General features: G+C 36.0%; 1 protein-coding gene across 7 annotated transcripts in view; it reads right to left on the reverse strand.

Moving 5' to 3' along the window:
* Nucleotides 1–16810, reverse strand: part of FRMPD4 (FERM and PDZ domain containing 4) — a 912953-nt gene that overhangs the window by 382334 nt on the left and 513809 nt on the right. For 3 of the 7 annotated variants that reach the window (XM_079123116.1, XM_079123118.1, XM_079123117.1), the window contains exon 2: nucleotides 376–472. The exons of the other annotated variants lie outside the window; for them this stretch is intronic. In XM_079123116.1, the coding sequence (XP_078979242.1) occupies nucleotides 376–392 (17 nt within the window). In that variant the 5' untranslated portion in view covers nucleotides 393–472. The remainder of the gene's footprint in view (nucleotides 1–375; nucleotides 473–16810) is intronic. 7 annotated transcript variants of the gene reach the window in all.

The raw sequence follows: 16810 nt of genomic DNA on the forward strand, positions 1-16810 counted from the left end.
CAGAACATTTGCCCAAATCCAGAGGCAAAATCAGTACTTTGGTAACGAATTACTTGCTTCCCATTCAGCTTTTCCCCCAACTACAGAATGAGAGAAGAAAGGAATTCTATATCAGCTTCCAGTTATGATTAATTATAGAGATCATAGACTCGTTGAATTTTAATTTCAAGGGCCATTGAAATATCTCAAATGAGACACTTTTAAAAAGTTTCTTTAATCAAAAATTTCTCATTCACTTGTTGGGAGATATGAAATAATACAGAATTATGTGGAGAAGTCATAATAAAATCAATCAACAAATATCAAATGTAGTTGAGTATTAAGAGCTCAAGGTTCAGAATCAGACAGAGTTCAAATCTTGGATCTGTCACTTACCAGCTGTGTGACCTCATGCCACTGAACTGCTCTGTGCCTCAGTTTCCTTAACTGTAAGTGGGGACACTAATGCCTGTCTCATAAAACAGCAGAGTGCCTGAAAAATAACAAACACTCAGTAAATGGTGTATGTTAATGACAAAAACAACAGCAACAACAGCAATAGATTGGGAAAACAAATTTGACCTTTCCTTTAGTGTCAATAATCAATTTACAAAAATCCCCATAAGCCAGGTGTGGTGGAACATGCCACTAATCCCAGTGACTTGGGAGGTTGAGGTAGTCAGATCACAAGATCAAGGCTGGCCTCAGCAGTTTAGCAGGGTCAAGCAATTTAGTAAGATTTTCTCAAAATAAAAATAAGACAAAAAAGGGCTGGGGATGTGACTCAGTAGTTAAGCACCCCTGGACTCAATCACCAGTACCAATATAAAAATCCCCATGAATTAGACAGCAATCACAGTTAGGGTTCTAATAAAACCTTTAAGACAGCCATAAAGAAAAAAGGCAAATGGCTTAGAATAGGGCAATATTTCATTATGCTTCCCTCCAAAACATCATTACTTTCTGATCAATGTTTTAGATTCATTTCATAAAATGATGCAATTCTGAGATATTATTTCATGCCTTGGAGATGAAAGAGAGTGCTTTGGGAGGCAAATCTTCATAAAGAATAGTCTTAGCCACAGACTCAAAAGCTGAAAAACTTGAAATACTATAGCTTGAAATCTAGTAATTTTACAGATTTTAAAAAATTAACTTAAAATCAAATAAGCAAACAAACAAAAACCCCCAAAACACTAAATTAGCTGAGACCTGGAGACCTGAAGTTTATAAATAGAGTGAAATTTGCAATTTTCTTGAGATAATGAGTAAGTAAAGAGAGTCCCAGTCATCAGCCAGTATGGTGACAGCAGAAAATGCCAATCAGCTCACTTGACATGATTGGAATATCATTTACCTTGAGTTCAGTGAGGGAAAAGGCAAGGACTAAAGAAGTGCTTCATTGAAATAGGTCATTCATGTGGACATCACATAGATGTACATGTGTATGATGGGAGCAAATAACTGACCAGGAAGGTCTGGAGCCATTTAATGCCAATGTTGATGTAAAAATCAGAACTTTCAGATGCAGAAAATAGTTGAAGAGTAAGGCCCACAAATCACATACAAATACATATTTAAAGAAATTATAAAATATGAGCAATTACAAGAAAAATTGTGTAGGCCTCACCTTACTAAGGTAGAGGACATTGGTCCACTTAGCACAGAGATAACTTGTCATGTGTGCTGCTCAGTTAAAATATCCAGGTTTTCCAGAGATCCTTCGGAATGCAGGTGGTTTTCTTTGATAACCCTAGTTAGCCTACTAAATGAAAAAAATGTCCATTTTGTCCTATTTCCCAAACAATAAACAATTTATTCCCAAAATGTTAAACATTCACTGTTCTCACACTGGTTTTTCCCTCTCTCTCTCTCTCCTCTCATGTAAATCAATTTTTTTGTCTTTGACAATAGTCTGTAGACTTTTTTCCTCATAGCTAAAATTACATGCAAATAATTAGGAGTCAGTGTCTGAAAAATGTTGAGTATTGAAATGTTATATTCACTCTCACTGAAAAAATGACATTTATGGAATGATGGCTAATGACTTTTATAATACAATCAACACTTGGTAATTAACCTAAGTGATACTTGGCAAGCAAAGAACCAGACCTTGAGCACTGCTAATGGCAAGCCTGATATAGGATAGGAAGAACCATAAAACTGTAATCTGTCAGTCAAGCAAGGTGGTGCATGCCTGTAATCCTAGCAATTTGGGAGGCTGAGGCAGGACAATCACAAGTTCCAGGCCAGCCTTAGCAACTTAGCCAGACCCTTAGCAATTTAGTGAGTTCTTGTATTTTTTTAATTCAAAACAAGAAGTTTTATTAAAGAATTTTATAAGCTAAGTAAATGCACCACAGAATGTGGAAGAGGTGTCATGAAAAGAGAAATATTCCTCTTTTAGAATTACAGTTTAACTCCTCTTTTGTAACAACATTTAATCTTATTCAGTCAAACAGAATATAACGGATGGAGGAAACATGAATGGCTTTATGAAATAGAATTTCACAATTATATATCTCAAGTAAAGAAGACTTCAGTAGCCTGTAAAAACTTATTTTGCTTTATTTTACACTAAAAAGATCTCTTGTTAATTACATGTCTATAAATTGGTCTGCAATAATATTTTATCAGCCACAACTTTGACATACAATTCTCTTTATTTCCTACTTTGTCTGCTTCACATGATATAATTATGAATTCCTTCACTCTAATGGTAATAGCTAAGGGTTTATTGTAATTTTGATAGATAAGTCAATGGAAAATTAATATATTATACATTTTCAACATTTACTTCTTTTTTAAATTTATTTTTATTGTAAACAAATGGGGTACTTGTTTCTCTGTTTGTACATGAAGTAGAGGCATACAATTTGTGTAACAATACATTTATATAGGGTAATGGTATTGATTCATTCTGTTATTTTTTCCCTTCCCCCCACCCTTCTTTTCCCTCTATACAGTCCCTCCTTCCTCCATTCTTGCCTCCCTCCCACTCCCCCATTATGTATCATCATCCACTTATCAGCGAGATCATTCGTCCTTTGGTTTTTTGAGATTGGCTTATCTCACTTAGCATGATATTCTCCAATTTCATCCATTTGCCTGCAAATGCCATAATTTTATTATTCTTTATGGCTGAGTAATGTTCCATTGTATATATATATGCAGACACAAACCCTAATAAATACAGTTATCTCATACTAGAAAAAGGTGCCAAAAACATGCAATGAAGAAAAGATAGCATCTTCAACAAATGGTGCTGGGAAAACTGGAAATCCATATGCAGCAGAATGAAACTAAACTCCTATCTCTCACCCTGCACAAAACTCTACTCCAAATGGATCAAGGACCTTGGAATCAGACCAGATACCCTGCATCTTATAGAAGAAAAACTAGGTCCAAATCTTTAACATGTCGGCTTAGGATCAGACTTCCTTAACAGGACTCCCATAGCACAAGAAATAAAAGCAAGAATCAATAACTGGGATACATTCAAACTAAAAAAAAAAAAAAAAAAAAGCTTTCAGCAAAGGAAACTATCAGTAATGTGAAGAGAGAGCCTACAGAGTGGGAGAAAATCTTTGCCACTCATACTAAGGAAATGAACAGACACTTCACAGAAGAAGATCTACAAACAATCAACAGACATATGAAAAAATGTTCAACATCTCTAGTAATAAGAGAAATGCAAATCAAAACTACCCTAAGATTTCATCTCACCCCAATTAGAATGGCGATTATCAAGAACACAAGCAACAATAGGTGTTGGAGAGGATGTGGGGAAAAATGTACACTCATACATTGCTGGTGGGGCTGCAAATTAGTGCAGTCACTCTGGAAAGCAGTGTGGAGATTCCTCAGAAAGCTTGGAATGGAAACACCATTTGACCCAGCTATCCCACTCCTTGGCCTATACCCAAAGAACTTAAAATCAGCATACTACAGAGATACAGCCACATCAATGTTCATAGCTGCTCAATTCACCATAGCCAGATTGTGGAACCAACCTAGATGTCCTTCAGTTGATGAATGGATAAAGAAACTGTGGTGATTTAGTGAGTTCTTACATTAAAAAAAAAAAGAACTGGGGATGTAGCTCGGTGGTAAAGCACACTCCTGGCTTCAATTTCCAGTATGAAAAAAAAGGAGGGATGCTGGAGAAAATAGCTCAGTTGTGGAACACCCCTGCAATCTATAAAGGAGAAAAATTCTAAGGGAAGTTAGAATTCACTTTTAAAATGGATTATAGAGAAAATCCCACTTGCCATTGAGTGACTTAATAGCTGTCAACAACTGTTAAGTAATCTTATTAAACAGGTTCCAATGATAAGATACATCAGGAAGATGTTAGTCAAGCTATGCCTGATCTATTATTTCATGTGTTCCCAGGAATGCTATGAGAATAAAATGTGCCAGAAATTAATGAATTTTTAAATTGTGGATCTACATATGGACTCAAGTTTAACACAGGTAAATCAGGACTAGTGAAAATGTCACCTGTGGGCTTATAGGTATAAAAAGCAAAGAACATAAAACATGAAGACCACAGAAACAGATGCGGAATCTATAAATGATTACATGCATATTGTCATAATATGAGAAAACCATTATTTGGAGTTCTATAAAATAATCTTTTGTGTAAGTTGAAACTATGCTTTTTTTTTTTTTTTTTTTAAAGAAAATTCTCAGAAGCAACCTCTCTAAAATTTGGATAAACGGAAATGGTCTGGCTCCAAATGGATGTTTATTGTTTTCTATACCCTTCCCTCTCCTCTCCTACCAAGCCCCTAATTTGTGCTGACATTCTCCTTGCTATCCAAATTGTTCCTTCCTGCTGCTCTTTACCCCAAATGCTTTGGCCTCAACTCAACAACTTTTTGACATTTAAGGACCTTTCCACATTCTGTGCTATCGAGCTGAAATTTCCTTTCCTCCACTAACTGGTAAACTCCTACTTACCCTTTCATATCCAAAATGGAACACAGGCAATTGAGGCTCTAGAGTGAAGTAGACTGAGTCTGAAATCCTGACTCTGTCCCTGTCTAGGCATTTGGTGTCATGCAAGTTGCTTCATCACTAGATGTTTCTGTTTCCTTATTTTAAAAAAAGGCAATAATGATGCTACCTAATGATTATTATAAAATTTAGTTCACCAATTGCCTGGCCAAATGTCCTCCAGTTATGATAAATTCCACATTGTGTCTTCCCTTCTAATGGCATGGCTTAACTTGGGTAAAATTATGCAAACATTCCTAAATTTCTAAAATATTTTGTAATCAGTCTTAACCCTTATCAATTTACATTTTTAAAAAGTCCTACCTGTATCCCCCAATAGTGTATCACTTTTTCCAGACAAGAGACTGTTTTATCCATTTTTTATTTGAATTACATCAAACATACTGATTGGCACATACCAGGTGCTGAACCATTGGCCACAATGGATGTCTAGTAAATATTTGTCAAGTGAATAGATGGTTGAATGAATAATGTAGTTGGAATTTCTTTAGTTTATAAGTCATAGGCAAATATAGATGATGTGATAACTCTCCTTTCAATCTGTTTTTCATCTGCCTTTTATTTAGGACTCTATGCTGACCAGGGTATGTATCTGACTTGGCACCACTGTATATACTGCTATACTCTCAATATGTCCCTGCAGAATTCATGTTGAAACCTAACCCCCATTGTGTGGTATTGAGGGAGGAGCATTTATGAAGTAATTCACTTGCGATGTGCTCTCATGAATGGAATCAGTACCCTTATAAAAGAGGTTGAAAGAAGTTTCTGGTCCTTTCATCATAGGAAACCACAACAGTTTCTGTTTTACCAATGAGAAAGCACAGTAAGAGAGTGCCATCTTTTAAAGAGAGTAAGCCCTCATCAGACACTGAATCTGCTGGTGTCTTGATCTTTGGTTTTCCAGTCTCCAAAACTGTATTCTGTTGTTTATAAATTAATATATATTGTCATAGCAACCTGAATGGACTGAGACAAGTGCATGCTCCTTTTTATATTCATAAGTTAACTCAAAACATATGCAGAAAGAAATAATATTCTTTGTAAAGTATTTTTCATTGTGAAGATAGTAGGATCTGACATCCATCAGTTATTAACAGTAAAGCAGTATAACCATACAAAGAAATATTTAAACCAATTATCTTCTTCAACTTTCATTCTGTAAGGCAGTTGACCTCACCACCTAATCTGAGTGGAGAGCATAAACCACTGTTGCAAAGCCCCTACACAGTCATTAAATTCAAAGGCAGATTTGGTTATCAGAGCACTTATCAAGGAAAAAAATAGCCCTTGACCATTTCCTTACCTTATATACTCTAGATGGTCCATCAGAGTGTACTTAATTACCTCAAATTCATATCCCCCCAAAATTTCATAAACTAGACACTTTAAATATTACATAGATCACTTCTGGAGTACATGCATTACTTATAAATCCTAACTGTATTTTTCCAAGTTAGGTACATGTGCTTTTTCTCTGGATTCACAATTAATAACTCTACATTACCCAAAATTCCTGAACAATGGCAGTAATGGTAATTTTTGTTTTACTTTTGCAATTAAAAAGATATTGAGCTAATAAATAAATGGAGCAGAAAAATCTCTTAATGAATACTTGCCTACAAAAAGATCACCTTTAATTTCTGTATTAATCATGAGACAAGGATTTCTACTGCATTAATTTAATGATAATTTTTGGTAATTTGTGTTGAATTGCTCTAATTGCTTCCTTGTTGGTCAAAGTGTCTCCAGATTTTCAACCCTTCAGTTTGTTCTGTACATTCTGACCTCTTAAAACTCTACTTTCTCTAAGTTACCCCCTTGCCTTTTCCTTAACACACAAACAGGCAGCATTGCTCAGTGCTCAAGGCCTGGCGCCTTCCATTGTCCCACATTCCAGACCTGCTACTCTACCCGAATTATTTATCCTCTGGGTTCACTTCCCTGCTATTCCCCCATCAAAAGCTCTGAGCCATCACACACAGCTCGCCTTTTTGGATCACCTTTTCCTATCCCAGCAGCACAAGAGAAAAGCCTGGCTTTGAAGTTGAACATTCTTCCTCTACCAGCTGTGTGCCCTTTCAGGCTCAGCATGGGATTAGTTTGTTCTTCTAGATCCAAAACATAGTTCTCAAAAGTCCATCAGAGATATTATAGGGAAAGATCCTTTGGCCTTTCTTCCAAGATGAATCAGGCTGTGCCAAATATTACAATTCCCTGCACAGTATCTGTGATGCTGACTGATATGTTTCTATACAAGAATCAAGCATGTGCCAGGCCCCAATGTGCTAGGCCCCAATTTAAGAAAAGATGTATCTGCATGGCCATACTCAGCAAATATTTTCTCTCTGTGGGAAGAGTTATCTAAGACAGTAAAGAGAGCATTCAGCGTTTTGAACCCTAAGCCTCATTAATATTTGAGGAGGGCCCCAAAGAGATATAAAGCCTTCAAGTCCATGGCTACCAGACTGAGCTTTGGCAAGACCATTGCTAGTCTGACATTCAGGTATCCACAAATACCAAGTGCTGCATACAAAGAATGTACAGAGCTCTAATAAATTGTCCTTTTGACATTGGACCAAGAAATGGATTGTGCACACCCTGACCAGCACAGAAAGAGCTAAACAAAGATGCAAAGAAACTGAGTGCTTTTTGTGTCAATCTTTTAACTCTGACTCTGTGGGACCCCATCTTGATCTCTGCCATGTTTTTCTACTTTATGATAAAAAAGAAAAATAATCTTTGGGATGATGGAATTCATTTCATAAAACTAGTTCACTCACAAGAAAATCAAGGTTTTGTATTTAGAACCAAAACTGGTAAAGATTTTATCACCAAGAATGCACATTAAAGAAAGTCCACTGGTTTCTTTGAAAAAACATGGCCAAAGCCTTTATGCAAATTAGTTTTATAAGTAAAGAGACTAAGGAAAGAAAATCATATCGTAGAAGTTGTCTACAGTGGAAATTCATTACTCTTAAGAGGATAGCCAAGCTCCTCTTTGTGAGAGAGATCCATACCACTGTTTGGAGAAAGTCCTAAATGGAACTGGTGATGATGTAAACTAGGTCTCAGTGCTAATGCAATAGAGAGGCTGAGAAAAAGAAAAGACACTGTGTGCTGGAGCAGACAGCAATATACTATTGCTTCTTATAGAAATTGAGGTTTGAATGTCCTGAAGTTTAGAAATTAGATTTGATGGTCAAAACATCTTGGTGGGGAGTGAAATGACCCCAGAATATGGGAATAAGCTGGAGTCCAAGGGGAAAGAGTCTTCTAATACATTACTTGTGTTGGGGAAGAGGCAACATATAGTATTAAAAGAAATGTGAGATAAAACCAAAAATACATTTTTTTTAAAAGTCAAAGAATAAATGCAATACTAAAACAGAGCTATAAATATAAATGCTGTGCCTGCCCCCAAGAAAATGAACAGAAAAAGAACTCCTGCAGTTATTTTTAAGTGAAACAGGCATGGAATTTTGTGACCTTCAAATAATTACTTAACCTCAATTTTATCTACTGTATAATAGGATACTAACCCTGATAGCACTATTGAGAATGACATATGTCAAACACTCAGAACACCACCAGGCATTTATTAAAAGATGCATTTTAGCAAGAAAGTAAATAATTATATGAGATGTACTAGAGACCTCATCATGTCTCTTTCTTCTTGTAGTGAGCTCCTTCGGAGCAGGTGCTATGTCTCATCTATCCTCATAGTACAGCTGGCACTTAACAGGTGCACAATAAATGTTTATTGAATTGAGTTGAAAGAATTAGAACTCTCAGTTAATAACCAAAAGGACCAAAACACCTCTTCTAGCTACCTACCTGTGTAGAAGTTGGTTTGTTTACCAATGAACAGAGTTCTGCAAATGCCACACCTATTTATACAGAGCAGCAGAGAGAGGTTTAATAACTTAAAGGATACAGAAACTTGTCTTATTCCTAAGAATGTATGCCTTCATAAAAAGTACACAATTAGAATGAGTTTGCTTAGCATTCCAGTTTTGGCCTTGTCCTTGACTTGTTATTGCCCATGTTAGGGAGCACTGCATTGCCACTGAGGCAGACTGCTGATGGGGAGATGTTTCTCAGCACTGGATACACTGCCTGATCCTAACACAAATCTGAGAAAGACAGCAGGAAACAGAGGGATGGAGGCAATTATATTTGCATGCAAATGAAATAACTACTTTGACACAAGTTACCTCATATATTTAAACCATTTTAAAACAGATATTTTCTCTTGAAATAAGAAAACATGACCCAAAGTGAAGATATGGCTAATGGTAATGATCCCATAATAACATTCTTATATTTGCAGGGTATGAGAAGGGAAGGTCCTTTCCGCTATCCCCTGATCAATTCTAAACCAAAAAGGCAATAGAGGCATCACAATTCCTAACTTCAAATTATATTACATAGCTACAGTGAAAAAATGCAGGGTACTGGCATAAAAATAGACACAAAGAGTAATGGTACAGAATGGAAGATACAGAGACAAACTATCATAGATACAGGCATCTGCTCCTTGTCAAAGGTATCAAAACAGATGTTAGAGAAAAGACGGGCTCTTTAACAAATGGTGCTGGAACAACTAGTTATCCATATGTAGAAGAATGAAACTAGAGTCTTACCTTTCACCCCTCACAAAAATCAACTCAAGATGGATCCAAAACCTAGGAATTAGAACAGATACCATGCAACTCCTAGAAGAAAATGTAGGGTCAACATTCCAGCATGTAGGCACAGGCAATGACTTTCTCACTAGGAACCCTAAAGCTCATAAAATAATGCCAGGAATAATAAATGGGATGGAATGAAATTAAAAGACTTCTGCACAGCAAAGGAATGATTAGAAATACGAAGAAAGAACCTACAGAATGGGAAAAAACCTTCGCCAGCTACTCTTCTGACTGAGGATTAATATCCAGAATATAAAAAAGACTTTACTAAACTTATATACACATACACACACACATAACTCAATCAATACATGGACAAATGAGCTAAACAGATAATTGTCAAAGGAAAAAGAAATATGAATGGCCAACAAATGTATGAAAAAATTTTCAACATCTTTAGCAATCAGGGGAATGCAAACCAAAAATACACAGAATTGAACATGGTAGTACATGTTTATAGTCCCAGCAACTCAGGTGGCTATGGCAGGAGGATCAGGAGGATTGCAAGTTCGAGGCCTGCTTTGGCAACTTAGCAAATCCCTCAAAAACTTTGTAAGACCCTTTCTCAAAATTAAAAATAAAGATAATTAGGACAATAGGACTGGGGATATAGTTTAGTGGTATAGTGTCCCTGGGTTCAATTCCAAGTACCAGAACAACAACGACAAAAAACTATACTGAGATTTTTATGTCACTCCAGTTAGAATGACAGTCATTAAGAATACAAATAACAATGAATGCTAAGTGATAAGTGGGGGAAAAGGAATGCTTTTACAACACCATTTTTATACTTTAGATTAGATCATAAATTAGCATAACTACTGTGAAAATTAATATGGAGGTTCCTCAAAGGACTAGGAATACAGCCAACATATAGCCAAGATGTACCACTCCTTGGTATATATCCTAAAGAATAAAAGTCAGCATACTGTAGCAACAAATGCATACTAATGTTGATAGTAACACAATTCACACTAGCCAAATAATGGAACAGTCTAGGTACTCATCAACTGATGAAAGGATAAAGAAAATGTGGCAAACACTATGGAGAATTATTTAATCATGAAAAAGAACAAAATTATGTAATTTGTGGGAAAATTGATGAAACTGGGGAGCATCATATTAAGTGAAATAAGCCAAAATCAGAAAGTCAAGGGTTGAGTATTTTCTTTCAGATGTGGAACCCAGAGAGAAAAACAGAAAAAAAAAATGGAAGGGATCTCATGAAAATAGAAGTGAAGAGAAAATAGTAGTGAAGAGAAAGGAACTACGGGGAGGGAGAAGGGAAGAGAAAGGAGAGAAACTGAATGAAAATTGACAAAATATCTTGTGTTCATCTATGAATATGTAACAATAAATACTATTATGTATAATTATAATGCATCAATAAAAAAGAATATATGATTATACCATGTATAAGAAGGATCTTTTAATGGGAAATGATAATGCAAAGCCATGTAGTTTAGTTTTACCTTGCACATCAGAAAAGTCTCCTCATTATTTAATAATCTGGGGAAACTTGTTCACCTTCTATACCAGATCACATATGTCCTTGAAAGTGGACATCACTATGTTTTCCTTTCCCAGATGCTTAAATTTGGGGATAATCACCATGACAAAAATTTACATATCCAAATTTGTTTCTTCCAACCCTGTAAATATAAACCTTCTATATAATTTATGTGAATTATCAGAAAGATTTCTCAATCTTAATTAAATTTTACCCCCCAACAAACTTTCATTTGTTGACTTATTGAGCTATACAAAGGGAGAATCATCATTCTTAGTATTCACTGACAAATTTATATTTACAAGTTTACCCAATTACACATCACAGATCCCACAGGGTATTAAAAGATAAGGCCAAGTTTTGCAGGAATGACGTAGTCCAACTGTACTCATTTGTAACCTAGATTGTAATTTTCACAGATGGGGCTATAACCCCAGTTACCCAGCATCCTGACCACATCTCTTTTCCTGGTTAACTTGAAGGAATGAAAATTTATTTTATCAGTACTGGTATGCCTAAAGCTAACTTTTCTGACGATCATAATTCCTGCTTTATAAGCTTGGGCTAATTTCACTCACCTTTCCACTTGGCCGTACCTCTGTAACTATGAGTCCAAAACAGAAACATGCCCTAGTGGCTGCCTTCTCACAAAAACATTTTAAATGCAAAAATGTTCAATGTGCCTTAGGTAATGAATCATACATGCTTGTAAAATTTCAAGCATATAATTGTCTGTCCATAATAATTTTTGAAAATTAGCCCATTTCTGGAGTTCGTGCATATGGCCCATAAAATGTGTCACTTTTCCTGTGATTCATAGACTTTATTCCAATTTTAAAGCAAACAGATGTTTATCTTTAAATGAGCTAGAAAAATATAATGCTTTAAAAACTTTTGGTACATTTATTATGGTTAAAAATGGCAAACATCTGTAGTTAGGAAAAATACACTGTAGTGTCTTAGTCCTATGGGAAAACACAAATTAGGAGTTGACAAGTTGCAGATACTTAAAATGTCTGGCTATATTGCCATTCCATATAAAATAGGGAGCTTAATCGGGATTGTATTTACTCTGTCCATATGTTGCTTTCAGACTACAAGGGCACCTTGCTTCATGACATAGTATTTTAAGAGTGAAATCTTCAAGAAGAATATATAAATAGTAAAGAGGGGCTATTATTTTTACTTTTAAATGTTAGAGTATGTTGCTAAGCAATTTTAACATTCTGTTTTTTAAAAATGCCAGAAAAGATTACTTTCAGGATACTCAATTAACCTATGAACCCAAGATCCTAAATTTTAATAGTAGTTCCAATTCAAGTTGGTGAAAATAAGTAAATTACAATTTATCTACTTGTTTCCTAAAAGAAAATTAATTTGGACATAAATATTAAAGTGACCTTGAAAATACTATGCACTTAATCATATATTGTAGTAAGTGTTCACATTTCATCTACGTATTGGGGACCATTATATTGAGTACACTTAATCAATTCACTATTTCCTTAGATTTAATGAGGCTATGGTTTCCATACCTTGGCTGCTTGAAAAACCAAACTGTGGCATAAAATGGTTTAACTTTTTCCCCAGTAATAGAGTTCTTTCAAATATCAAAATGTCACCCATTCAGGAACTTTTTCTTTTCTTGTTAATGTTGAAACATTACATTTGCTCAGTGGTATCATTACCTTGAGCTCACTTGTGTCTTTAAGAAATATATTAATATATCTTGAAAAGGATAACTAAGTAAGATGATGGGTTTTCCTTTTTGCTTTGGCTTCAAGTAGTCGTGCCTGTGAGGATGCTTCTACAGGTGTCCAAAATTCAAAACTGCCTTTCATTCTCTGTGTTGGGGGATCTAATTCAGATATGAACTTTCATTTAAGTTCACAATATTTCCATTTTGAGAGTCTGACTGAGAACAGGTATTGTCATTAGTACCTGGAGAAGTTATTCATTGGACCAATATAGTTATTTTCTTAAATGTATTTCTATGATGCTATTCTGAGGGGATTAATATTAATATATTTATACTATTATGTCATTTTCACTTGTAAAATGTACAAGATTTTCCTGTGTTTATTCTAACAAATAAACCAAAAAGCATTGTTTCCCAATCCTTAACAATATATATTTTATTTCTGCCAACCTGTGAGTCAGTGAACTATAGCTTGAGGGACAAAACCAGTTGACCCCATGCTTTATAAATAAAGTTTTACTGGAATTCGAACATGCTCATTTATTTTCATATTGCCTAAGTCTCCTTTGGTGTTATACAATGGTAGAGTTGAGTAGTTGTGACACAAATTGTCTGGTTCATAAAGACTTAAATGGTTACTGTCTGGCCCTTGACAAAAAATGTTTGACAATCCCTGCTGTAAATCATTAGTTCTGTTCCTAGTCACAGAGCTACTTCTGTAGGGGGTTCCATATTTCCACTCAGCATCTAGCAACTCTGGGTACAGAGCAGGGAGGAAGGGTAAGTACAGGGAGCAGAAGAGCATACATCAGGCAGAATCTTGGGAATGAACATATCAGGGAGTGACCTGAGGTTGTCAATATTATTCAGAGGTGAAATCAAATGTCCGGTAAGAAGGACACTATGGAAAACCAAGCTTCTCATTCACTGCTTTCTGGGTGTTAGAAAATTATATCTCACCTTAAGATCTTCATCAATTCACTGACCATAAGTGACAATTCACTTATGGTTCCTGGACCACAATGGAGCCCTACCACCCAAGTAACTCTAAAAATACTACTCTCTATCTTGCCCAAATTTTCAGTGCCAAAAGTTTCTCAAAGCTACTTCTCAACAGCTATTTCTAAACCTAGAACCTTCTTCAATTCATCTGCTTTCTAAAGTTAGTTAGAACCTAGAACCTTCTTTAATTCATTTCCTTTCCTAAGTTAGTTCAATGGATTATCCACATATTTATGCACTACCCTCTTGGAATTAGGAATAAATAAAAGTCATTTTTTCTAGCTTTTTTGCTACTAGAAGCTAACCAGAATTACCTAAGAATAACAAAATAGCACTCTAAGATGGGATTGGGGACACAAGTTCAATTGAAAATGTTCACCATGCCATAATCACAGAATGGGACTAACCTAAGCACTAGTTTCCTATCTCATCCAAGGAAACTGAGGCTCAGGTACCTAAAGTGCTACATCCAAGGTCACAAGGTTCAAATTTGGTTCCTGACTCCTAGCTGAATGTTCTTTATTAATAACAGTAGCAGGTATCTGAGTATTTACTAATTTCCAGGCACTTGTAGTAAGTATTCTGCACGATCATCTCATACAATCCTCATAGTGATCCTATTACAATGGTTTATGATGTATACCCTTTTACAATCAAGGAAACCTGGACTTTACAGATGTAATTGATTTACAGCTAGACTGTAAAAAGCTCTATCTTTATCACAAAGGATACTGCTGCATGTTTGGTTTTTGACTCTTGGCCAAGATAAGGTAAGTTGGATTTAAGGTGTGGGGGTTTTTTTAGGGGTATAAACTTCCATGGCAATCCCCATGGTTAGATTCTTTACTGATGGTTTACAACTGCCCTCATTGGTTCTGTGGCCCTGAACTGATTACGACAAACAATGTGCTCTGCATGGCAAGCTTTTCTCACCTCTCCCCAAGCTGAGATTGTTCACATAGATCTCAGGGCAGCCCATCTCTGTGTACTCAGAAGAAAGGGTCCTGAGTACCTGGAATGCCTCTCAGATTCCTGAAACTTGCCACATTGCTTTCTCTGGCAGTATCAGATCCTTTGTCTTTAAACAAAAGCCTCACATAAGTATAATCTGTCAAGTTCCTTCTAATACCTGAACTTGGGAAATTAATACTTATGCTATGGAGTTCCCTCCTAAAGATTGCACAGCTTCTCTATGGCTGTGCCTAGAACAGAAGACAGCAACATGATTCTAGGTTTCATGGCTACCATATTCAATCATGAATTCTGTGGTCTGGCAAAAAGATGCTGAGGGGAGAACAGTGAACATTCTGGAAAGGTTGGGGCCAAAATAGGGAATGACACTATTTAACTCATATAACTCCACCCACCAAAGGCATACTTTTTCAGCTCTCACTATTTAGTGAGCTGTTGCCCTATGTCAAACCATACCAAAATTTAATGGCTTAAAACAGTTTTCTTTACTGAACCCACAACTCTTCAGGTTGGCAACTGGGCTGGGCTCAGCTAGGCAGTTCTTCTAGTTTCAGCTAGTCTTACTAGTACATCTGTAGTAAAATGCAGGGTTGGTTAGGGCTAGTTGTCTAGGGTGTCCTACAATGGAATGGCTCTTCTCTATCCCACGTGGTCTGTCAATTTCCAGCAGTGCACCCCTGGCTTAATCTCATGGGGGCTGGGCAGTATTCCAAGAAAAAGAGAAGTGTGGAGCAACTCTTGAGGAGCTGGCTCAGAATAGGCACATCATTTCTCTTCCTGCATTCCATTGGCCAAAGCAAGGCACAAAAGTCAGTGCAAAGAACATTGACAAAGCAAAGATGGAGAACTGGGTCAGTTTTATAAACAATAAATGATACTAAGGTACGGTGTGTTCTAACAAAAGCATTGGGCTAGATGTAATCATTTTTTTTTCTCCTTGAAAGATCATGAAATATCCAAATGAAATTATAAGTCAGATTTGTTACGCAATACTTTCATCTCAGGAGGTAGATTCCATACTCAATGCTCTGACCAACCCAGACTTACTCCCTCTGGCAATGGTTATTTCAGTTAATTAAATAAACTGCAGATTTGCATACCACAAATTCAGGAAATAACCAAATGGAAAACAAATTTCAATATTTGAAAACTTAATATTTTAGTTATTGCATAAAATAAAGTGATTTTCTTATAAGAGTAAATGTATTAGGTTTGACAAGATTGGAAAGGTAGTTGAGGGCCATCATTACTCACAGAAAACTCAAGAGAGCAAATGACAGTTCTCTTCTTTACAGAGGGCAGTCATATTATCAATTCTAACTTTTGATGCACCAGTCTCAGGAATCAGCTAAAGAAATTAAGTTGCTTGGTAATTATTTTCAAAAGTATAACATGCATCAAATAATGAAACTAAGCAACAACATAATTATAATTTTAAAGAAGATCCCAAAACTATAAAAGTCCATTCGTGGGGCTGGGGATATAGCTCAGTTGGTAGAGTGCTTGCCTCCCAAGCACAAGGTCCTGGGTTCAGTGCCCAGCACCACACAAAAAAAGTTCATTTGTTTCCCAATCCGCAGTATGCTTCTTTTAGAGAATATTATGGTTTCAGTTAAAAATGCCAGATAGATAGCACATAGTCAACTCTTCAGTCTCTTAAGATCATTTAACATTAATCTAAAGAAGAAAACTGAATAAGAACTGATACTGACAGAATGGGACTGAGGATGGGTGGAAAACTGAGGGAAGGTCATGAGTATTGGGAGGAAATAGGACTGATAGAGGGCAGGGCCTGGAACAGCAAGGTAGAGATGCTGTGGTTTTCACTGTGTGTCCTAAATTTCTCATTTCATGACTCACATGGAAAATGAGATTATTATTCTTTACTGGGGGAACAGAAAAATCTTCAAGACTGGAGTCTGAAGTCCTGGG

Source organism: Sciurus vulgaris (assembly GCF_902686455.1).
Source record: "Sciurus vulgaris genome assembly, chromosome: X".
Classification (NCBI taxonomy): domain Eukaryota; kingdom Metazoa; phylum Chordata; class Mammalia; order Rodentia; family Sciuridae; genus Sciurus; species Sciurus vulgaris.